The sequence below is a fragment of the Erpetoichthys calabaricus genome, chromosome 3 (assembly GCF_900747795.2).
Source record: "Erpetoichthys calabaricus chromosome 3, fErpCal1.3, whole genome shotgun sequence".
Lineage (NCBI taxonomy): Eukaryota > Metazoa > Chordata > Cladistia > Polypteriformes > Polypteridae > Erpetoichthys > Erpetoichthys calabaricus.
The window spans coordinates 141867163-141892162 of NC_041396.2; the positions used below are offsets into that span (position 1 = coordinate 141867163).

The 25000-nt window shown below is 38.0% G+C and overlaps 1 protein-coding gene across 1 annotated transcript in view; it reads left to right on the forward strand.

Moving 5' to 3' along the window:
- cmtr1 (cap methyltransferase 1) overlaps positions 1–25000 on the forward strand; it is a 161819-nt gene that overhangs the window by 61652 nt on the left and 75167 nt on the right. Inside the window, 2 exon segments of the mRNA XM_028791957.2 lie at positions 11827–11945; positions 24876–24972. Coding sequence (XP_028647790.1) covers positions 11827–11945; positions 24876–24972 — 216 coding nt within the window.

The following is a 25000-nucleotide window of genomic DNA, read 5'->3' on the forward strand; positions in this document are numbered from 1 at the left end:
ATAAGGTCTTCCTTTTTCCTTGTTTCCCCAAGGAAAGAGCCTTTTTATTAAATCCAAGGGTTCTTCACTTTTTTTTTTGTTTGTTTATTACGATTGTTATAGTTCTATTTGTATACGACGTTGTCAGTTCAGCACTCAGGTTGTAATATGACCAAGCAGTGGAAGCTTACTGTTAAGAATGCAACGTATAGTTGTACATGAGAAAAGCAATCTTGCCTCAAATCAATGGCAAACTTTTGTAGGTCTATGAACTTAATTTAAAGTTTAGGTTTACACGGTGCTTTCTTTCCGAAGTACCTGCACTCATGAATATGTCTGTATGCGTCAGTCGCTCAAATCCCCGCGCTTCGCACCGGCGAAGTACAGCTTTTAAATTTTTATTAAAAAGAAAAGAAAACCTTTTAAAATTGAGGGAAAATATACCAATAACAGTTTGTTAAGGATCTGTTTTTTTGTGAAGCTGCGTTCACTCGAGTGATCACTTCGAGATGACTTGCTGGCTAACCATAAGCGTTACCTGGTAGGTAACCACCCATACAATCAGATTGTGAATCCGACTACGAATGCCGTGAATGTAATTACCCCGATCTACATGCTGTCAAATAAACGAACCACACGCCGTGGCGCAATTTTAGGGGCTTAGCCTCTAGCGCTGACGTCCGAGGTTCGATTCCCATAAGGGAGTGAAGTGAGCGCTTCGCACCGGCGAAGTACTGCTTTTAAATTTTTATTAAGAAGAAAAGAAAACCTTTTTAAATTAAGTCTTAAAAAGAGCTGTAAAGATATTGACAATAAGCTACGCAAACCCACCAAGACATGCAATCGTTTAAATCAAAGCGCGAGTCGAAAAACACCATCCCATAATATTAGTTAACGATTAACACATTTCTATATGTATTGTAAGCATACAATACAACTGATAATATGTTGCGCTTATTTATCTGGTGTACTGACATTTTTGCGCGTTTAATGGCTGAAATCTAACGTGGTTTGTGCCCTTCAGAATGAAAAGAGTTTGCATTTACCTTTTTAATAAAAGGCGAGCTTTTAAGCCTGAGAAATCACCCCGTAAATGCACACGTTTAATTGCACATGTGTTAATATGTATGCTTACACAGTATTAAAAGACACTCAACAAGTACACAGTATTAAAAGACAGTCAACAATTAACGTCATTTACCTTCGTTCCCGCGTTTGACTTGTGCTGTAAATCTCTTCCTCGTTTTCAGTTCACGTGATTACGTAGGAGGCGTAATACGTGATGACGCGATACGTGACTCCGCCTCCTCCATTAGAGTATATGGACAAAAAACAGGTTCCAGTTATGACCATTACACGTAGAATTTCGAAATGAAACCTGCCTAACTTTTGTAAGTAAGCTGTAAGGAATGAGCCTGCCAAATTTCAGCCTTCTACCTACACGGGAAGTTGGAGAATTAGTGATGAGTGAGTCAGTCAAACAAGTTCCAGTTATGACCATTACGTGTAGAATTTCGAAATGAAACCTGCCTAACTTTTGTAAGTAAGCTGTAAGGAATGAGCCTGCCAAATTTCAGCCTTCTACCTACACGGGAAGTTGGAGAATTAGTGATGAGTGAGTCAGTCAAACAAGTTCCAGTTATGACCATTACGTGTAGAATTTCGAAATGAAACCTGCCTAACTTTTGTAAGTAAGCTGTAAGGAATGAGCCTGCCAAATTTCAGCCTTCTACCTACACAGGAAGTTGGAGAATTAGTGATGAGTCAGTCAGTCAGTCAGTCAGTCAGTGAGGGCTTTGCCTTTTATTAGTATAGATTACTTTAAGATTGCTGAAGATTATATTATATATTTTATGCTTATAGTTTGTTAATGATTATATTTTAGGCATATAGTATTTACAACAACAACAGCAACAAAATTTATTTATATAACACATTTTCATACAAAAAGTAGCTCAAAGTGCTTTACATAATGAAGAAAAGAAAAATAAAAGACAAAATAAGAAATTAAAATAAGACAACATTAGTTAACATAAAAAAAAGAGTAAGGTCCGATGGCCAGGGGGGACAGAAAAAACAAAAAAAAACTCCTGACGGCTGGAGAAAAAAATAAAATCTGCAGGGGTTCCAGGCTACGAGACCGCCCAGTCCTCTCTGGGCATTCTACCTAACATAAATGAAATAGTCCTCTTTGTAATTAGGGTTGTCATTTAGACTACATTGGCAATAGATATCTCTACTTTTTAATCCTAAAACACCGCTGCGTGGGGGCTTGTTTTCGCTTTGGACGTGCTCTGTCTCTAGGTATGTCAGAGGACCGAGACTTTGTGAAGTGGGGTCCAGCCTCACGTGGGCAGGCAAAATGGGGGGGGGTGGGGGGATAAGGGGGAGAGACAAAGAGAGCAGGCTATATCTAATCTATCCTTTTAATTCTTATAATTATAACTACCAACGTAACAATAGGCTGCATGGCAATAACTCATGGGGAAATAGGAAATTAAGGTTAAAGCTGTCTTACTTCTAGTTAAGACTATAAAATGACATCAAAAACTCAGAATCAATATCTCCATGATGGGACAGTTAACTTTGTGAGCTGGAATGTTAAAGGCCTGAATCACGAATTAAAGAGAAAGAAAGTACTCTCTCAACTAACAGGTTTAAATGCTAAAATAGTATTTTTACAGGAGACCCACTTACTAAGCAAGGATCAGTTCCATCTGCAAAAGGACTGGGCTGGCCAAATGTTCCATTCTAGCTATACAAAGAAAACTAGAGGTGTGGGAATTCTCATATATAGAACAGTCTCATTTGTAGCATCAGATGTAGTATCTGATCTGGAAGAGAGATATGTGATGGTCATGGGCAACTTATTTAACTGTAAAATGATTTTGATAAATGTTTATGCACCGAATGTTGATAATAAGGAATTCATACAAAACGTATTTGCATCCATACCCAATGTGAACACTCATAAAATTATAATGGCCGGGGACTTTAATTGTGTTTTAAATCCACTCTTAGATAGGACTCCTGTCCCAGGGGGGATGACATCTAACACTGCAAAGATAATTACACAGTTTGTAACTGACCACAACTTATCAGACCCCTGGAGGTTTCTAAACCAAAACTCAAGAACATATTCTTTCTACTCACCAGTACATCATTGCTACTCAAAAATAGATTATTTCTTTATAGATAATAATTTCTTGCCTACGATTAAATCTTGCAAGTACAATGCTATTGTTATTTCCGACCATGCATCTCTGATCTTGGAGCTAAAGTCACTATGCCCCACACACTCGCCTCGTAGATGGTGTCTTAACCCGCTTCTAATAGCAGACGAGAACTGTACAGAATTTATATCCAAACAAATCAGTTTCTTCCTAGAGACAAATACATCCTCAGAGGTTTCTGCAGGAATACTCTGGGAAACTCTAAAGGCCTTCTTAAGAGGACAGATTATTTCACATCTTTCCCACAGGAATAAATTCGAAACCAAGAAAGTATCAGAACTAAAAATCAAAATTACTAGAATAGATAAAGAACATGCCAGGCTTCCAAGCGAGGCTCTACATAGGAAAAGGCAGGTTCTGCATTCAGAACTCAACCTCCTGACAACTTAAAGTGAACAACTAATTTGTAAATCCAAACATCATTACTAAGAACAAGGAGAGAAAGCTAATAAGCTTTTAGCTCAACAAATCCACAAGTAAGAAGTCTGCAATGCAATCCCAGTAATCACCAACAAGAACGGAGACGAAATCATTGACCATAAAAATATAACGCACACATTTAGAGACTATTATAAATCCATATATCCTATTGAGTTTAAAGAAGACAGCACACAATCTAATGCATTTCTGGATACATTACAGCTACCACAAATAGATACTTTTAGTGCGGAGGAACTGGATAAACCTCTGGCGCTTTCAGAATTACTAGATGCTATAAAGTAAATTCAAGGTGGGAAAGCAGCAGGCCCTGATGGCTACCCTGCAGAATTTTATAAGAAATTCTCCGCTCAGCTAGCTCCCCTCCTATTAGCAACATTTATAGAAGCTAGAGACAATCAAATTCTACCTCAAACTTGTTGCCAAGCATTAATCACTGTCCTTCCTAAACAAAATAAGGACTTATTACAATGTGGATCATATAGACCAATTTCACTTCTGAATAATGATATTAAGATACTCTCAAAAATCATAGCTAGAAGGATGGAGAAAGTGCTGCCTTCTGTAATATCACAAGATCAAACTGGAATTAACAAGGATCGACACTTATCCTCCAGTCTTCGATGCCTGTTTAATGTAATATACTCACCAACAAAGTCAAACACCCCAGAAATATTATTATCATTGGATGCAGAAAAAGCATTTGACATGATTGAATGGAAATACCTTTTCACTACAGTAGAGAAATTTGGGTTTGGCCCAAACATTTGTGCATGGATCAAACTACTGTATACCAATCCAGAAGCTTCAGTTTGTATTAACAACATTTGTTCAGACTACTTTAAACTAGAATGTGGTACCAGACAAGGATGCCCCTTGTCACCACTGCTGTTTGCAATCGTCATTGAACCACTGGTGGTTCACTGTCGAAATGCTGATCAGATAAATGGGATTATCAGAGAAGGACTGGAACAGAAAATTTCTCTATATGCAGATGATATGGTACTGTATATATCAGACCCACAAAATTTTGTGCCTGCAGTCTTAACAGCACTTACAGAATTTCAAAAGATCTCTGGTCTCAGAATTAATCTGAATAAAACTGTACTCTTTCCAGTGAATTCTCAAGCACACAATCATATTGGACACCTTTCCTTTTATTATTGCAGATCAGTTTAAATACCTAGTGGTAAACATCACAAGTAATCACAAAGCTCTTTTTCAACAAAATTACGCCGTCTGTATGGAAAAAATTAAGCAAGACTTGCATAGATGGTCAACCCTTCATCTCACTGTAGCTGGAAGAATTAACGTTGTTAAGATAAATATTCTTCCTAAGCTTCTTTTTTTATTTCAAAACATTCCAATATACATCAATAAATCATTTTTTAAGCAATTAGATTCAACAATAACCTAATTTATTTGGAACTCAAAACATCCACGTATCCAAAGAGCGACCCTACAAAGACCTAAGGCAGAAGGTGGCATGGCTCTACCTAACTTTCAGTTTTATTACTGGGCAGCAAACATACAAGCTATAAAAACTTGGACACAAATAGATGAACATACACAGGCCTGGTCCGCAATAGAAGTACAATCCTGCAGTACTTCTTTATATTCCCTGCTTTGTGCCCCAATAAATGCAAGGTATTGGCAATATACTAATAACCCAATTGCGCTTCACTCACTCTGAATATGGAACCAATGCAGAAAACATTTTAAAATGGAGAAGCTTTTATCTGTGGCACCTCTGCAAGAGAACCACCTCTTTCAACCCTTGCATACATATGCAGTTTTTAATATCTGGAAAAAATTTGGGATTAAATTGCTCAGAGATCTTTATATAGACAACATCTTTGCATCCTACCAACAATTACATTCCAAATTTAACTTTCCAGCTACACATTTCTTTCACTATCTTCAAATTAGGAACTTTGTTAAACAGAACCTGCCCAATTTTCTTCCTCTTGCACCCTCATTCATGCTGGAAAAAATATTGCTCAACTTCAAGGACTTAGATACCATCTCTGCAATATATAAAATTATTTTACAGTCCCTCCCTTTCAAAGATCCGAAAGGACAATGAGGAAAAGATCTCTTAATCAATATACAGTGGAACCTCAGTTTGCGAGCATAATTCGTTCCGGAAACGTACTCGTAGTCCAAAGCACTTGTATATAAAAGTGAATTTCCCCATAAGAAATAATGGAAACTCAGATGATTTGTTCCACAACCCAAAACTATTCATATAAAAATGATTAATACAAAATATAAAGTAAAAATACATAAAACAAATTAACCTGCACTTTACCTTTGAAAAGATTCATGGCTGGTGTGAGTGAGTTTCTAAACTCTTGTGGGATTGCACCCAACGGGACGACATGCGGAAGAGCGTCCCAAAGCAATCGCAGTCTCCCAGCGCTGTAGCAGTTTGTCGTAAAAGCGAATCCAACAAGATTGCAGACATGCTATAAGTGCTTACCGTCGATGGGTGATACAAGGAACAAGGAACATCAGAGCCCTGCCTGACTGGTGTGTCTGTGTATAGGAGAGCGGCAGATCCCGCTACAATAAATAACCGCGCTGTTGCTGTTTCAAGTTGAATAAAGCTGGTGTTGCTAAAGTACTGAGACTCCGCTTTGTGTTTTAGGGTGCAAGACGGGGACTCGCACGTCACAGCACACACACGAGCACACACACACACACAGTCACAATGCTAATGCTGCAGTAAACCGTATACGCTTGTATGGATGTTGACTATATGAGTGAGGCACGCCGACTCAGATGTAGAATAGGAGATGATTGCCCACAATCCCGCAGCGAGAGAGAGAGAAGAACCATCAGCTCAGTTGTGATCACATGACGCTCAGCAGACAAAGCGTATACATACTACTCATACTGCAAGACCTCGCTCGTTTATCAAGTCAAAATTTATTAAAAATTTTTGCTCGTCTTACAAAACACTCGTAAACCAAGTTACTCACAAACCGAGGTTCCACTTTTTCAGAAAAGGAGTGGAAAGTAGCAATGCAGCGAGTTCACTTGAGCTCCATATGCGCAAAGCATGCAATTATTCAACTTAAAATTATATATTGAGCACATCTGTCTCGCCTAAAACTGTCCAAAATGTTTCCAGGGCAACATCCAACCTGTGAACGCTGCAGTCAAGTCCCAGCCACACTGGGTCACATGTTTTGGGCCTGCGCCAAATTAACATCATTTTGGACCAAACTTTTTAAGTGCCTTTCAGACAGCCTTGGTGTCACAATCCCTCCTAACCCATTAACAGCTGTGTTTGGTGTTCTTCCAGTTGGGTTTAAATTGGAGAAGGACAAACGAATGGTGATTGCATTCACTACACTTTTGGCACGCAGACTTATCTTGCTAAACTGGAAGAATCCTAACTCTCCTCTTTTAAGTCAGTGGGTAACCGATGTTTTATACTATTTGAAATTGGAAATACAGTAATCCCTCCTCCATCGCGGGGGTTGCGTTCCAGAGCCACCCGCGAAATAAGAAAATCTGCGAAGTAGAAACCATATGTTTTTATGGTTATTTTTATATTGTCATGCTTGGGTCACAGATTTGCGCAGAAACACAGGAGGTTGTAGAGAGACAGGAATGTTATTCAAACACTGCAAACAAACATTTGTCTCTTTTTCAAAAGTTTAAAACTGTGCTCCATGACAAGACAGAGATGACAGTTTTGTCTCACAATTAAAAGAATGCAAACATATCTTCCTCTTCAAAGGAAACAGAGAGTAAAGCAAACAAATCAATAGGGCTGCTTTTAAGTATGCGAAGCACCGCCGGTACAAAGCTGTTGAAGGCGGCAGCTCACACCCCCTCCGTCAGGAGCAGGGAGAGAGAGAGAGAAACAAAGTCAAAAATCAATACGTGCCCTTTGAGCTTATAAGTATGCGAAGCACCGTGCAGCATACTTAAAAGCTGCACACAGAAGGTAGCAACGTGAAGATAATCTTTCAGCATTTTTAGACGAGCGTCCGTATCGTCTAGGTGTGCGAACAGCCCCCCTGCTTACACCCCCTACGTCAGGATCACAGATAGTCAGCGCAAGAGAGAGAGAAAGAAAAGTAAGTTGGGTAGCTTCTCATCCATCTGCCAATAGCGTCCCTTGTATGAAATCAACTGGGCAAACCAACTGAGGAAGCATGTACCAGAAATTAAAAGACCCATTGTCCTCAGAAATCCGCGAACCAGCAAAAAATCCACGATATATATTTAAATATCCATCCATCCATTTTCCAACCCGCTAAATCCGAACACAGGGTCACGGGGGTCTGCTGGAGCCAATCCCAGCCAACACAGGGCACAAGGCAGGAACCAATCCCGGGCAGGGTGCCAACCCACCGCAGGACACACACAAACACACCCACCCACCAAGCACACACTAGGGCCAATTTTAGAATCGCAAATCCACCTAACCTGCATGTCTTTGGACTGTGGGAGGAAACCGGAGCGCCCGGAGGAAACCCACGCAGACACGGGGAGAACATGCAAACTCCACGCAGGGAGGACCCGGGAAGCGAACCCGGGTCCCCAGGTCTCCCAACTGCGAGGCAGCAGCGCTACCCACTGCGCCACCGTGCCGCCCATATTTAAATATGCTTACATATAAAATCCGCAATAGAGTGAAGCTGCGAAAGGCGAAGCGCGATATAGCGAGGGATCACTGTAATCAAATATTCAGTTAGAGGATCTGTACAGATTTTTTTTAAAACCTGGCAGGATATAATCAATAAAATTTTAGAATAAGCTCTTAAAGCACAGAGGAAGTAATTATCTCCGCATTTCTTTTTCCTCTCCATTCATCTCTACTGGCCTATTAAATTCATCAGTTTAAGTTTTACCCCGTTGGCCATGCTCTCTGTCTCAGGGGTGGGGGTCGACTTGTTTATCAATCCTATTTTTTTGTAAAAATTGATCGATTTGTATGAATGATTACAATAAAATTAATAAAAAAAAGAGAAAAAATTATATTGCAGTTACAGGTATGTATGTTGACAATAATAACTCCAATAACTGGATCATATTTTTATTAACAGATTATGTTTGATTGCATATTCATGTTTGAAATTAGGAAGATAAAACGTTTAAATAATAGTGTTGAATGTACTTTAAAATCTGCTTATGTGTGTACTTTGTATGTTTGTATGATTTCATTTGTTACAGTCATTAGTCTAAATGGAAGAGTTTGTAATTTATTATTAGGTTTATAAATGGCCTATTACCTATTGTGCTAAGTTTGAGATGTCCTCTTATCTAAAGCATAGTGTAATCCCCAAAAGCGTGTATATATTTTGCTTTAAACTTAACACTGTCTGTTGAATTCTTGATCACATGATTAAATTTGTGTTTTATTAAAATGATTTTAATCTAGACCAGGGGTCTCCAAAACGTTGCTCGTGAGCTACCGGTGGCTCGTAACCCCTTTCCAAGTAGCTTGCCAAAGGGTTAATGAATCCGACATAAATTTGAAAACTTGATTAGTCAAATTAGGGGTGGGCGATCTTTCCAAAAAATCATATCACGATCCTTTTAACACAGAATCACGATCCACAATCTGATTTGCAATCTATCTTTTCAATGTGGCATACACTTAAGAGAATATCCAGACTCATACTCATCAAGACCTAAGTAACACTTTATTTTAAATATCTAACAAAGTTGAATTCAATTGTTCTCTCGTTCGCTAGCTAAGCAGAGTTAAGGAACACGCCCTGAAGCTGGTGAGAAATCGCAAAATCAACCGGAATGTTCAAGCAATTATAGAAAAAAACCCAATCTAAATCTGTTAAGTAGTTCTCTTGTGAAAAGCAGACAGACATACAGACAGACAGATATTGGATTTTATATATTATATGTTAGTAAATCTTCAAAATAATGTGCAGTTAAAGTCTCAACAGCATTCGCAGAATTTCTGGAGCTTAGTAGAGCCAGATAACTATAAGAATCTTCACCAAGCAGCTCTGAAAATGTCTGCTTTGTTTGGGTCTACATACCTCTGTGAGTCTGCCTTTTCTGATATGAATGTCATGAAATCAAAGTTCAGAACAAGATTGACAGATGAACATTTAAATGACTACATAAGAGTGAACCTAAGTGGCTACACTCCACCATACACCTCTCTTGTTGACTCCATGCAGTGCCAGTCATCTGACTAACTAAAAAACACATCACACATGCAACTGGACATGTGAATACTCTTGTGAAGTGAAATAGTGACATGTAACAAAATGACAAATGAATAAGTAATATCTGTATATTTGTAATTGCATTGTTTTGTTTTGATAGCATTCATGTTTTAATTCAATAGTGTGAGATACACTAGAAAATGCATACAGACATACAAAATGCACTTGCAGGTGAACTAAATATTTTTTGTGATGTTTTAATGCAATATGTGAGTTGTGGACACCAACATTTTGTAAATGTTCAGGCAAAACAAGCTTATTCAGTTTGTTTGGTTTGAAATAAGCTAAGAGAATAAACATTGGAAAACACGAGTAGCTCTCGCCCATTTTCATTTTGTAAAAGTAGCTCTCCCTGGGGTGGTTTAAGGTTGGAGACGCTGATCTAGACACTAAATATTTCTGCTTATAAACCAGCCTTTATATTGAAGTTAGTACTGAACAAAAATATGTTTTTCAACATAGAAAATGCTGTCCATTCATGTGCAATTCTTATGTTCAAGCTTACCTCACAAATTTATGCCATTTTGTTCATCCACACACACATTTATAATCTATTATTTGTATCTGGTTATCAAAGTTACTATATGAGCTAAAATATAAGCAATGTTAACCCAAATTAATAGGCTTTATCTCCACAAACCACACATGTTCCTTGCTTGATTGTAATCTTGAATTGTGTGATACCTGTTAATAGCATTATTTCAAAATTGACAGACAGTTCTGTAGTAAAACATTAGTGGTACTTGACTTACAGGATGATGCTTTTATTTGTTTGTAATATGTGAATGAACTTACTTCTTGTTAAACTTAAAATGTATCTGGAATAAATCCCATTCTGAATGAAAACTACTAAGAATATTATAGTTTCTCATGCATATTAACTACATTTTAAATTGAACATTATTACCCTTGTGTGTGACATTGATACATCAGTTTTCTCAATCAATCCACTTGTCAAACCTACAGTTACTGCAAAATCAAGGAGATGGTAAGGACATATCTTGGAAGTGACACCAGTCTGTTGCAAGATACACTTTTACTTACACCATATTTACACTTGTCAAATTCCAACACCAGTTAAATTAAGCTACATATCTTTGTGATGTGGGAGACAAGAATCATGCAGACCCTCATAGGTGATATGTATTTAAATTCTTTGCCTGTTCAACCTTGAGGCATTACCATTGACTACTGGTCAACTAAAGCACCAAATGTATCAGTTTGTTAAAGAACTACAGAAGTGTATTTTAGTTTTGTCCACAATTTTAAAGTAAGCACCTACATGTAAAATGAGCGTCATAGTGAGATTTGGACACCATGTTTGGTACATTTTGCTGAATATCGTTACTTTTGGTAAGGTTGGATTTTTCTGGAGTTCAGGGCTATTAGGTTGATCTATTAGTGAAAATCTTTATTCTTTAGGTTGTCTGTAAATAACTAAGAACTTCTTTTCAGTCATTGAGTCAATCAGGGGTATGAAATTTACATTTTTACGTGTGCTTTGGAGAGGCTGAGATGATATATTAAAATGACAACAGCAGTCTTGTGGAACAGTCAATTAGTATTGAACAGTCAATTGTATAAAATTTATATATAACGTAAGATTTTTATAAAAAGTGTGTTGCAAACTAAAAAGGTTGTGTAGTCAGTCACTTATTGAGGACTTAATAAAAGGTGTTTAGAATTTATGAAATGCATGAATGATTGTAAATAAATAAATTGGTAGGGCAGTAAAGTGGGGAAGGGCAATGCCTAAATTACTTACTATATCCTAAAATGATTTCACATCACTTACCGTGTGCATGTCTTTGCAGTTTTTTTTTTCTTTTTCCTCTAAAGTCATTCTTTTAAGCATTGCATCTGCCCTAAACTATTTTAGCCACCTCTATTGCTTATCACATATTATTAATGTTATGTGCACTTATCAAATCTTTCTTTGTCTCCCAATGTTTTATGAACAGGAGAGGGAGGAGTGGATGGGGATGGTGACATCACGCGGCCAGAGAATATCACTGCATTTCGAAACTTTGTTTTAGAAAACACTGATGGCAAAGGAGTGCATTTTCTTATGGCTGATGGGGTATAGTCTTTTTCTTTCTCTTTCTTAAGACAAATCATTTTTACTGTGTTTAGATGGTTTTAAGGGATTCAGGACTTCTGGCGCAAACATATTTTGAAGTTGTGATGTTTGTTGCTGTAGTATATGAAAATATGTGTAACTTAATTACTTTACCTTTGGACAAATTACAGTTTAGGTTTGGATAAAATTAGTTGTGTTTCAAAAGCATGTTTATACAGATTTTGTATCAAAAACCAAAGACTTTTTAGTGTCAAGCTGGTTTATATATAAGGGCTGGGCAAGTTAACATGTTATTATCGCGTTAACGCATTAATTAATTAACGCAGACAATTATTTTGTCACACGTTAATGCAGTTTTTGTTATTATTATTACTATTATTATTTTCAAAGCCTCCATCTCAGTAGTGATCGATAGAGATCAGTGATCTTCTTGTTACAGCCCTTTTTAATATGCTTTTGATAGAAGGAAAGTTAGTTTTGTTGATTTGACCTCAATTCCCTGTGTGTGCATAAGTAGCAAAGAGCAAACAGCTCCTAAAATGGCATGTGGAGAGATACCAAAGTGAATGCTTAAAGCAAAATAATTCGTGGATGACTTTTTTTATATTATCGCTGAATCGGACTCTGATTTTGATGCAAGTGATTTGGAGATTAAACACGAAAGGTACTGGTGAGCAAAGTGAGCAGGTGGCAATATATGCAGGTCAAATTCCATTACAATGAAATTTTCATTACAAAGTATTTTTGCGGTCCCGACAGTCTCCCCATATGACAGAGTCTATAGAAATCTTCTAACTACAAAATACATTCAGCAGATACTTTCATTACAACGAAGTGCCTTAAAGACCTTGAAATGCCTGAATGAATCATCCGCAGTTACTTCTGTAGTCGCAACTCAGTTGTGCACAACGACTCCCGACCACACAAACATTGCAAATTTTCCTCTTTCTTCAAACTCTTCTCGAACTAATTTTTTTTGCTGCGTTTGTTTTCTGTGGTTTTCAGTGATACATTTTACTTATTGCTCATCAACATTTGAAAAACATCCATGGAACTTAACTCATTGTCACCCTCCTGTGGAAATGGCAGGTGCTCGTTCAAGAAACATTCCTATTCGTGTGCCACTCATTCAAGAAAAAACAAGGTCGCAGTTGTGAGTTTTCTAAACTCTTAAACTCGGGACGACACGCTGAAAAGTGCCCCGAAGCACGATCACAGAGTCTGTTAAAAACTCACAATATGAAGAAGAAGAAAAGGAAGATTCTGCTTCTGATTGATAACTGTGCTGTCCACAGCATGCTTCCACATTTAGATAATGTTCGAGTTGAATTCCTCCCATCCAATTGCACGGCAGTGCTTCAGCCATTGGATTTGGGCATCATTCGCACCCTAAAAGTGTATTATCGCAAGGAAATGTTGAGAAAAATTCTTGTCAGCATAACTTGTAGACGGGAGGAGTCGAAAACTAATTTGAAAGAAGCTATTGAAATGATTGCAAACGCCTGGATGCAAGTTAAATAAGGCATTATAGTGGCAAATTTAGAATTTCATTACAACAAAAATTTCGGTACAACAAATTTTTTTTTATGTCCCTGGCACTATGTTGTAATGGAATTTTACCTGATATATATATATATATATATATATATATATATATATATATATAAAATGTGTGTGTGTGTGGTGTCTTAAACATGGAAATTCTGGTGGTGTTTTAAACATGGAAATTCTGGTGGGACTCCACACAATATTTACAAAATATAGATTATGCAACCGTATCATTGAGATTTTTCACTGAATTGAATCATACACAATCTGTAAACCTTGGGTAAAGTAGAAACGCAGTGTCTCTCCCTCCCGTCATTACCAATAGATTAAATTACTGGCATGAGTGGTAAAAAAAATTTCAGCCATATAGCCAATTGCACAATACAGAGATATCAACTTTTCTTGTAAACGTGAATGGTTCAACAAAGAAGGCACAGTGTTAAAATGGTGTCTCATCAGCAAATACTCAAGACCAAAACCAGCATCAGTGCAAGGAAACATGAAAGCAAATTTATATGCATGCCGTCGGCTCATAAATCAATCCATGAATAAGGCAATAAAATCACAGATTAAGTTCACTTTTTGAAGATGAAGTTGGCACACCAGTTGTTTCAGTGCAGACATCTCTAATGTTAAAAATAACTTGCCTATAATATTGGCCCCTGTTTTGCTAATGACCATTGAGACATGCAAGTTCATGCACACTTTGTCACAAATAAATCAGTAAACTGGATATTGGGTGCCAGGTCCTTGTTGATTAGAATCGTATCATTGTAACCACTTCTGTCATTGTCATCTAACAAAAATACAGCAATCTATATATATATATATATAAAAAAGTCAATGTGTGTATGTATGTATGTATGTATGTTCCAGCATCACTTCCGAACGGCTGGAGCAATTTTCATGAAACTTGGTACACGTTTCTCATTGGTCGACTAAAAATACTGTAGGGCGATATCAGCCCTAACTCACCCACTTCTGCGTAGGGTGGGGGGTGATTTTGCAGTTATGTATGCATGTTATCATTCAGTTGACACTCGCAACGACCACCAGAGGGCGAGCTGGAGGTGACTGCCAGCATTCTTTATGTTTGAGCACCACTGTGCCCCTGTTGCGTTTGAAATTAAATAGAGTTGGCCCCGTTGGCATCCCAACTATTTTTGGGACTCGTTCTGTCTTTGTGACTCGAACAGCCATATATATATATACAGTACTGTGCAAAAGTTTTAGTCAGGTGTGAAAAAATGCTGTGAACAAAGAATGCTTTCAAAAATGGAAGTGTTAATCATTTATTTTCATCAATCAACAAAATGCAGTGAATGAACAAAAGAGAAATCTAAATCAAATCAATATTTGGTGTGAACACCCTTTGCCTTCAAAACAGCATCAATTCTTCTAGGTACACTTGCACACAGTTTTTGAAGGAACTCGGCTGGTAGCTTGTTCCAAACATCTTGGAGAATTAACCACAGATCTTCTTTGGATGTAGGCTTCCTCACATCCTTCTGTCTCTTCATGTAATCCCAGACACACTCGATGATGTTGAGATCAGGGCTCTGTGGGGGCCATACCATCTCTTCCAGGACTTCTTGTTCTTCTTTACGCTGAAGATAGTTCTTAATGACTTTGGCTGTCTGTTTGGGGTCGTTGTCCTGCTGCAGAATAAATCTGGGGCCAATCATACGCCTCCCTGATGGTATTGCATGATGGATAAGTATCTGCCTGTATTTCTCAGCATTGAGAACACCATTAATCCTGACCAAATCTCCAACTCCATTTGCAGAAATGCAGCCCCAAACGTTCAAGAAACCTCCACCATGCTTCACTGTTGCCTGCAGACACTCATTATTGTACCGCTCTCCAGCCCTTCGACGAATAAACTGCCTTCTGCTACAGCCAAATATTTCAAATTTTGGCTCAACAGTCCAGAGCACCTGCTGCCATTGTTTTCATGCATACTTGAGTCGCTTGGCCTTGTTTCCACGTCGGAGGTATGGCTTCCAGCCAGACTTCTCTGGACAGTAGATGGGTGTACCTGGGTCCCACTGGTTTCTGCCAATGCTGAGCTAATGGCACTGCTAGACATCTTCCGATTTCATATGGTAATAAGCTTGCTGTGTCTTTCATCTGCTGCACTAAGTTTCCTTGGCCGACCACTGCGTCTACGATCCTCAACGTTGCCCGTTTCTTTGTGCTTCTTCAAAAGAGCTTGAACAGCACATCTTGAAACCCCAGTCTTCTTTGAAATCTTTGTCTGGGAGAGACCTTGCTGATGCAGTATAACTACCTTTTTTTTACCTGTCTTTTTTTTTTTTTTTTTTTTTTTTATATTTTTATTTTATTAATTTTCATTGTAATCATTCCATACAAACAGATCAATTTATAACCCAACAAAACTGAAGACAAATCAAACCCCACCCCTGAGAAGGAGAGCTTAGCTAAAGGAAAATTGCTTAAGGCTTTTTAATAAGGCAACATTAAATAAAAGAAAGGGAGAAGTAAATATATATGTAAATAAGAGATGGAGAAGGGAGTTAAATGCAGTAATAGTTATTTCTCTTATTCTAAAATAATATTGATTAAATCCTGCCAGGTTTTGAAAAAACTTTGTACAGATCCTCTAACTGAGAATTTGATTTTTTCCAATTTCAAATAATATAAAACATCGGTTTCCCACTGACTTACAAGAGGAGAATTAGGATTCTTCCAATTTAACAGAATAAGTCTGCGTGCCAAAAGTGTAGTGAATGCAATCACCGTTTGCTTGTCCTTCTCCAATTCAAATCCATCTGGAAGAACACCAAACACAGCTGTTAATGGGTTAGGAGGGATTGTGATACCAAGGCTGTCTGAAAGGCACTTAAAAATTTTTGTCCAAAATGATGTTAGTTTGGTACAGGCCCAGAACATGTGACCCAGTGAGGCAGGAGCTTGGTTGCAGCGTTCGCAGGTTGGATCCTGCCCTGGAAACATTTTGGACAGTTTTAAGCGAGACAGATGAGCTCGATATATAATTCTTAGTTGAATAATTCTATGCTTTGCGCATATAGAACTCGAGTGAATTCTCTGCTTTGCTACCTTCCACTCCTTTTCTGATATATTGATTAAGAGATCCTCTTCCCAATGTCCTCTTGGATCTTTGAAAGGTAGGGACTCTAATAAGATTTTATATATTTCGGAAATAGTGTTTATTTCCTCGAAATTGAGCAGTATTTTTTCCAGCATTGTGGAAGGTGCAAGGTGGGGGAAATCGGGCAATTTCTGTTTAACAAAATTTCTAATTTGAAGATAGTAAAAGAAATGTGTCGCTTGGAGGTTGAATTTTGAACATAATTGTTCAAAAGATGTAAATATGTTGTCTATATAAAGATCTCTGAGCATTTTAATCCCAAAACTTTTCCAGGTATTAAAAACTGGATATACTTGCGAAGGTTGAAAGAGGTGGTTCTCTTGCAGAGGTGCCACTGATAAAAGATTTTCCATCTTAAAATGCTTTCTAATTTGGTTCCATATTCTGAGTGAGTAAAGCACAATTGGGTTATTAGTATATTTGCGATAACTTTCATTTATTGGAGAGCAGAGCAAGGAATATAAAGAAGTACTACAGGATTTTACTTCTATTGCGGACCAAGCCTGTGTATGTTCATTTATTTGTGTCCAGGTTTGTATGGCTTGTATGTTTGCTGCCCAGTAATAAAACTGAAAATTAGGTAAAGCCATGCCACCTTCTGCCTGAGGTCTTTGTAGGGTCGCTCTTCGGATACGTGGGTGTTTTGAGTTCCAAATGAATGAGGTTATTGTTGAATCTAACTGTTTAAAAAAATGATTTATTGATATATATTGGAATGTTTTGAAATAAAAAAAGAAGTTTATGAAGGATATTCATCTTAACAATGTTAATTCTTCCGGCTAGAGTGAGATGAAGGGTTGACCATCTATGCAAGTCTTGCTTAATTTTTTCCATACAGACGCCAAAATTTTGTTGATAAAGAGCTTTATGTTTACTTGTGATATTTACCCCTAGGTATTTAAACTGATCTGCTATGGTAAAAGGTAGGGTGTCTAATCTAATATTATATGCTTGTGAATTCACTGGAAAGAGTATACTTTTATTCAGATTAATTCTAAGACCAGATATCTTTTGAAATTCTGTTAGTGCTGTTAAAACAGCAGGGACAGTGTTTTCTGGGTCTGTTATATATAAGACCATATCATCTGCATATAGAGAAATTTTCTGTTCCAGTCCTTCTCTGACAATCCCCTTTATCTGATAAGAATTTCGGCAGTGAACCGCCAGTGGTTCAATAGCGATTGCAAACAACAGTGGCGACAAGGGACATCCTTGTCTGGTACCACGTTCTAGTTTAAAGTAGTCTGAGCAAATGTTATTAATACAAACTGAAGCTTCTGGATTGGTATACAGTAGTTTGATCCATGCACAAATATTCGGGGCAAACCCAAATTTCTCCAATGCAGTGAAAAGGTAATTATGCAGTAAAAAGGTAATTACCTTGTGTCTTGTTGCTGTGCTCAATCTTGCCATGACATGAAACTGTCTTCCTGTTCCTCACCCAGTTTTAAGCCTCCTACACAGCTGTTTCTGTTTCAGTTAATGACTGTGTTTCAACCTACATGTGACATTGATGATCATTAGCACCTGTTTGGTATAATTGGTTGATCATACACCTGACTATAATCCTACAAAATCCCTGACTTTGTGCAAGTGTACCTATAAGAATTGATGCTGGTTTGAAGGCAAAAGGTAGTAACACCAAATATTGATTTGATTTTGATTTTTCTTTTGTTCGCTCACTTTGCATTTTGTAAATTGATAACAATAAAAAATCATTATTTATATTTCTGAAAGCATTCTTTGTTTACAGCATTTTTTCACACCTGCCTAAAACTTTTGCACAGTACTGTATATCTTATATATAAACGTCTATGCGTGGAAGTGTGTGTCCCTGTCCAGCCTGGAAATGAGAGGTAAAGTCGGGGTAAGGGCTACAGCTCCGAGGATATGCAAGCGAGGCCAGCTCACCAGCAAAATGAAACCTCCGAAGAAAGACAGTCGCTTAGCTGCTAATGCACAAACGATACGAGCACGTCGGTAACACAAATCCTCCTACGAGAGAGATGCCCAGAGTAGGTCTGACGATTTCAATACTTTCCAGGATCCTGTGCATATATATATATTTTGAAAGCATTCTTTGTTTGCAGCATTTTTTTCATACCTGCCTAAAACTTTTGCACAATACTGTATATACAGGTGTTGGTCATAAAATTAGAATATCATGACAAAGTTGATTTATTTCAGTAATTCCATTCAAAAAGTGAAACTTGTATATTAGATTCATTCATTACACACAGACTGATGTATTTCAAATGTTTATTTCTTTTAATGTTGATGATTATAACTGACAACTAATGAAAGTCCCAAATTCAGTATCTCGGAAAATTAGAATATTGTGAAAAGGTTCAATATTGAAGACACCTGGTGCCACACTCTAATCAGCTAATTAACTCAAAACACCTGCAAAAGCCTTTAAATGGTCTCTCAGTCTAGTTCTGTAGGCTACACAATCATGGGGAAGACTGCTGACTTGACATTTGTCCAAAAGACGACCATTGACACCTTGCACAAGGAGGGCAAGACGCAAAAGGTCATTGCTAAAGAGGCTGGCTGTTCACAGAGCTCTGTGTCCAAGCACATTAATAGAAAGGCGAAGGGAAGGACAAGATGTGGTAGAAAAAAGTGTACAAGCAATAGGGATAACCGCACCCTGGAGAGGATTGTGAAACAAAACCCATTCAAAAATGTGGAGGAGATTCACAAAGAGTGGACTGCAGCTGGAGTCAGTGCTTCAAGAACCACCACGCACAGACGTATGCAAGACATGGGTTTCAGCTGTCACATTCCTTGTGTCAAGCCACTCTTGAACAAGAGACAGCGTCAGAAGCGTCTCGCATTTGGACTGCTGCTGAGTGGTCCAAAGTTATGTTCTCTGATGAAAGTAAATTTTGCATTTCCTTTGGAAATCAAGGTCCCAGAGTCTGGAGGAAGAGATGAGAGGCACAGAATCCACGTTGCATGAGGTTCAGTGTAAAGTTTCCACAGTCAGTGATGGTTTGGGGTGCCATGTCATCTGCTGGTGTTGGTCCATTGTGTTTTCTGAGGTCCAAGGTCAATGCAGCCGTCTACCAGGAAGTTTTAGAGCACTTCATGTTTCCTGCTGCTGATAAACTTTATGGAGATGCAGATTTCATTTTCCAACAGGACCTGGCACCTGCACACAGTGCCAAAGCTACCAGTACCTGGTTTAAGGACCATGGTATCCCTGTTCTTGATTGGCCAGCAAACTCGTCTGACCTTAACTCCATAGAAAATCTATGGGGTATTGTGAAGAGGAAGATGCAATACGCCAGACCCAACAATTCAGAAGAGCTGAAGGCCACTATCAGAGCAACATGGGCTCTCATAACACCTGAGCAGTGCCACAGACTGATCGACTCCATGCCACGCCGTATTGCTGCAGTAATCCAGGCCAAAGGAGCCCCAACTAAATATTGAGTGCTGTACATGCTCATACTTTTCATGTTCATACCTTTCAGTTGGCCAACATTTCTAAAAATCCTTTTTTTGCTTTGGTCTTAATTGATATTCTAATTTTCCGAGATACTGAATTTGGGACTTTCATTAGTTGTCATTAAAAAAAATAAACATTTGAAATACATCAGTCTGTGTGTAATGAATGAATCTAATAACAAGTTTCACTTTTTGAATGGAATTACTGAAATAAATCAACTTTGTCATGATATTCTAATTTTATGACCAGCACCTGTATGTAAATCTATATACTGTATATAAATGCCAAATACCACTGACTCACTCATCACGAAATCTCCCGAACCATGAGGACTTGGGACTTCAAATTTGGAATGTAGGTTACCCTTGGCCCATAGGTGCTTGCTAAAAAACGGTTTAAAAAATTTTGTGGTCCAAGCGCGTTCTGTCTGTATGTCTGTCTGCTTTATGTTTGTCCACTTTTCATGAGAGAATTACTTAACAGATTTAGATCTGGTTGTTTTGCATAATTTGCTTGAACTTTCTGGTTGATTTTGTGACTTCTCTCATCGCGCAAAGTACCACAGTTCATTTGCGGAACTGATGTATTTATGCAAATCCAACAGAGTGGCTGTGGGCCGAGAGAAGGGGGGCAGGGCCTTCCTCATTTCCTCACCAACCTCTGTTCAAGTTAGTCTACGTCTCACCATGTGTTGCAGTGCACCTTGCCTCCACTTAGCTAGCGATACCTGTTTTTTCAACAGACATTATCATCTACAGATTGTTAAGGAGTAACATTTGACGTTTTTGAGAGAGAGAGATAAGAGCTACATGTGTTTTACAGGGTAGCTGCTGATTGCCAGAGATATCACGGGCATGTGCTTTTCTCCCCATGCGGGGAACGCTTTCCTGTCAGAGCTGAACACGATCAGATACTCTATTGATTTTTAAAGTTTGTCCTGTTTCATGAAGTCAATGTATGTATGTATGTATGTGTGTGTGTGTGTGTGTGTATGTATGTATGTTCCAGCATCACTTCCGAACGGCTGGAGTGATTTTCATGTCACTTGGTACACATGTTTCTCATTGGTTGACTTAAAATACTGTAGGGTGAAATCAACCCTAACCCACCCCCTTCTGGGTAGGGTGGGGGGTGATCTTTCGGTCATGTATGCATGTTATCATCCAGTTGACACTCGGAATGACTACCAGAGGGCAAACTGGAGGTGACTGCCAGCATTCTTTATGTTTGAGCACCGCCACGCCCCTGTTGCTTTTGAAATTAAATAGAGTTGGCTGGTTCCAAGCATCAACTAGATGATAACATACATGCAAGACCGCACGACAAACACATTAGTGAGTCTTCATTGTTTGTTAATTTATTTTTATTTTTAAAGTTGTTTTTTTTTAATTGTATTTTTCTCAAACAATTAAAAAAAAAACAACTTTATTTTCCTCCTGGGCAATGGTGGATATTTCAGCTAGTACAGATTTAAATGTTAAGCAAATTAAAAACCTTGAAGACATTCGCTGCTCAGAAAAATGAATGCTATGAACTGCCTACATTAAAATGACAACAACAGTTCTGAATCAAACAGTTTGATGTGGTAAAAGACATCCCACAATAACACAGAAAGAACACACAGACTGCATGCACTTCATGACTCAAACACGCAGCTCTGGAGCTGTCAAGTAGGATCACATAACAACCCTGTGGCCTGATGTTTTTTGGACACTCATTTTGTCCTATTCTGCTACTGTGGTAATGTTCACAGCAGTCACCAGAGCAAGAACAAACACAAACAGCAAAATAAGAAATCCTAGCAATACTTGGGCAGCTCTTATTTAAAAAAGATCCATCAAAATTCTAAGCAGCTGCACCCTATAAAAGGGAAGCATCAGCACCGCTTTCTTGTTTTTAGTCTAGTAGTGATATCTAGGGGCTCAAGTCTTAAACTGCATAGCCTGTTTGGTAGAGAAAGCACTATCCCTTCACCTTTTCATTCAGGTATTCCCATGAAGGTGCCCTTGTCCTATTACTCACAGGTATCCTTACAGCATCAAGACTTGTCACAATATATTTCTAGCACTGTACACTAGCTGAACAGTACAAATGGGACAAAAGCAACTTTGTCATAAGTGTTTCATGCTTTGTAGACCTGCAGGAAAAAAAAAAACAGTAAAAATGTTAATAATAAAGTAATGAATTGCGGTGCCACTGTGTGTGGCTGGATCTAATAATTAGGTGGAATACCAGTCAGTTAGTAAGACTGCGAGAGGATGAGAATAGAGAGCAAAGTAAAAAAGCAGGCAGGTTGAAGGCAGACTTGTTTTATTTTTTTGAGAGATGGTAGGGTACCGTTTATATTACAACATTCAGGATTAAAAAAAAAAAACACAAACAAACAAACAATACATTGTGAAGGAATCTGGCTAATGAAGATAACATGCTAACCATTAAAAATTATGGAAAGGCTGATTTAAAATACCACAGCTTTGCATCACACATCTGGAGTAACTTGATGCCAGCATTAATACGGTAAAGCAAACAACCGCTAATAAGTTATATAAATCATGCTGGAGTTGTCATAGCTCTTCATTGGCTTTCTCTGCATAAACTTTACTGTAAAAAGCTCAAACTGCAAGTGCTAATAAGTGGGGGGAAAAAAGAGAAATGAATGCCGACCAGAACATTGAAATTGCATATACACCCATACAAGGTGGGGCAAGCCTCAAACAATACAAATCCAAAGGATCACAGAAGAACATTGGCCCTACTAGCTAAAATCAGGCTTGTAGCCCTAGATGTAAAGACAATTTCACATACTGCCAAAAGCAGTATTTTTCTATATAGAATAATAAGTATTTTTAATTACTGAATGAAGCTAATTACTTATTTTGCACAACATTGACATTTGATAGGGCTGTGGCCTACTGGCACTTAATGGAGAAATGTCCCTGGTACAGATCACAAGCTACAATATGCTGTTGCTGTTCCCTTATGTGAAAAGAAAGATAAAATTCTAAGAGCACAAACACTGCCTTTAATGTTTTGTTTGGAAACTCTTGGATATTTGGTATTTCCTTTTCTGTATATTTTACTTCCTCCTGTTGATCTTAATTTACTTCACTTCCTCTTTCAGTGCTCTCTTACTACTGACCAACTCTGCAACTTTATAGGATTAGAATGCATTTTCAGCAATACAGTCATCCCTCACCTATCGCGGGGGTTACGTTCCAGAGCCCCCCGCGATAGGTGAAAATCCGCGAAGTAGCGACCTATATTTATTTTATTATTTATACATATTTTAAGGCTTTATAAACCCTTCCCACACTCTTATAAACCTTTCTCACTCTCTTGTTAACCTTTCCCACATTCTTATAAACACTCCTATGCTCTTAAACACTTTCTACATTCCTAAACACCGCAGACCAACACTGCACGCAGCGATCAGACGTCGATGTGTCTGCACTCGCTTTGTGAAGGGGGGCAGCTGAACTCACGCTGAGCAGAAATGGACTTTGTGCTGCTTCTGCCAAAATGCCTGCTTGTCGCTCTGCGCGTTCGGAAGGAGGAGGAGGAATGTGGGTGTGTGAGTTCTGAACACACGTTCGCTCAAACCCCCCTCCCTGGAGGCGCAGTACGCTCCTGCCACTTCGCATTGTCAAGGGGGTGGGGAGCTGAATGAACGCTAAGGAGAAGTGGACTTTGTGCTGGCTTTGTGCTGCTTGTCGCTCTGTGTATCAATAATTTAAAAGTCTGTACATCACCTATTTTCCTGTCTCACTGTCTTGTCTTGCGTGAAGTTAAAATGTTTTATAATAGTGAGATGTTACTCATATCCTTAGCCCGACATCCACATATCATATATGTTAACAAAGTGTGTTTTATAAGTTTACATGTGTTTAAAGCATGTGGGATGGGTATTTTAAGGCTTAAACTATAAAAATGTTTATTTATATGGTCTTTCTATATCGCGGATTTTCTCCTGTTGCTGATGGGTCTGGAACATAACTTCCGCGATAGGCTGGCAATCACTTGTATTTAAAAACCTGCAAAGTCATGAATCTGCGAAAAGTGAACCGCGAAGTAGCGAGGGATTACTGTATTCTTCTCTGACTGTCTTTTGATTTTATTTTCAATGTTGCTACTATGTGCTGTAAACCCTATGATTTAGCCTTCAAAAAGAATGAGACTAAAAATAAAATTGTGAGTGAAGGGAAATAAACTCAAGACAGTTTTCAGTTACATTTTTGCTAAAAGTGTTGTTACATTTGTGGGGCCACTGCAAAAACCTGGAAATGAATGTTCAAGCTGTGTAATTTGAAAGCAAAAAGAACTACTTTAATCCTAAGGATTTAAGGATTTTTTCAATATACATGAATTTTTTTGATGAATATGCAATGAATGTGTGAAACTTGTTCTGATTAACAAGTTAAAGCAAGGATATGTATGCCATGTGCTGCAAATATTTTTATTTTATAATCACAATTATTCCTTCAAAACCTTGTTTTCCTAGCAAGCAGTGGAAATTTGACTTCACCTTTCAGAATAAGCAGACCGCCTGAAAGCTGTGTAATTTATTGTAACTTATGAAATTTTCTGTGTATAAATCACAAATTATGGGAACAAAGATTGTGTATATGCATCTCCTTTACAGAGAGGGTTGATCGCACAAAACAGTTGTCTAACAATAAGATGTGCTCTTACAAATCTAAAAGAGAAACTGTTTCATATTTGATATTAAATACATATGTGTGTGTATCATAATTCAAACTTTTACAAATATGTCCTTGTGTTACATACTTTACAGGGTTTTTCTGTTGAAGGACAGGAGAATATTCAAGAAATCTTGAGCAAACAGCTTTTGCTCTGTCAGTTTCTGACGGGACTCTCTATTATCAGAACTGGTAATAATTTTTTTTTTTTTTTTTTTTT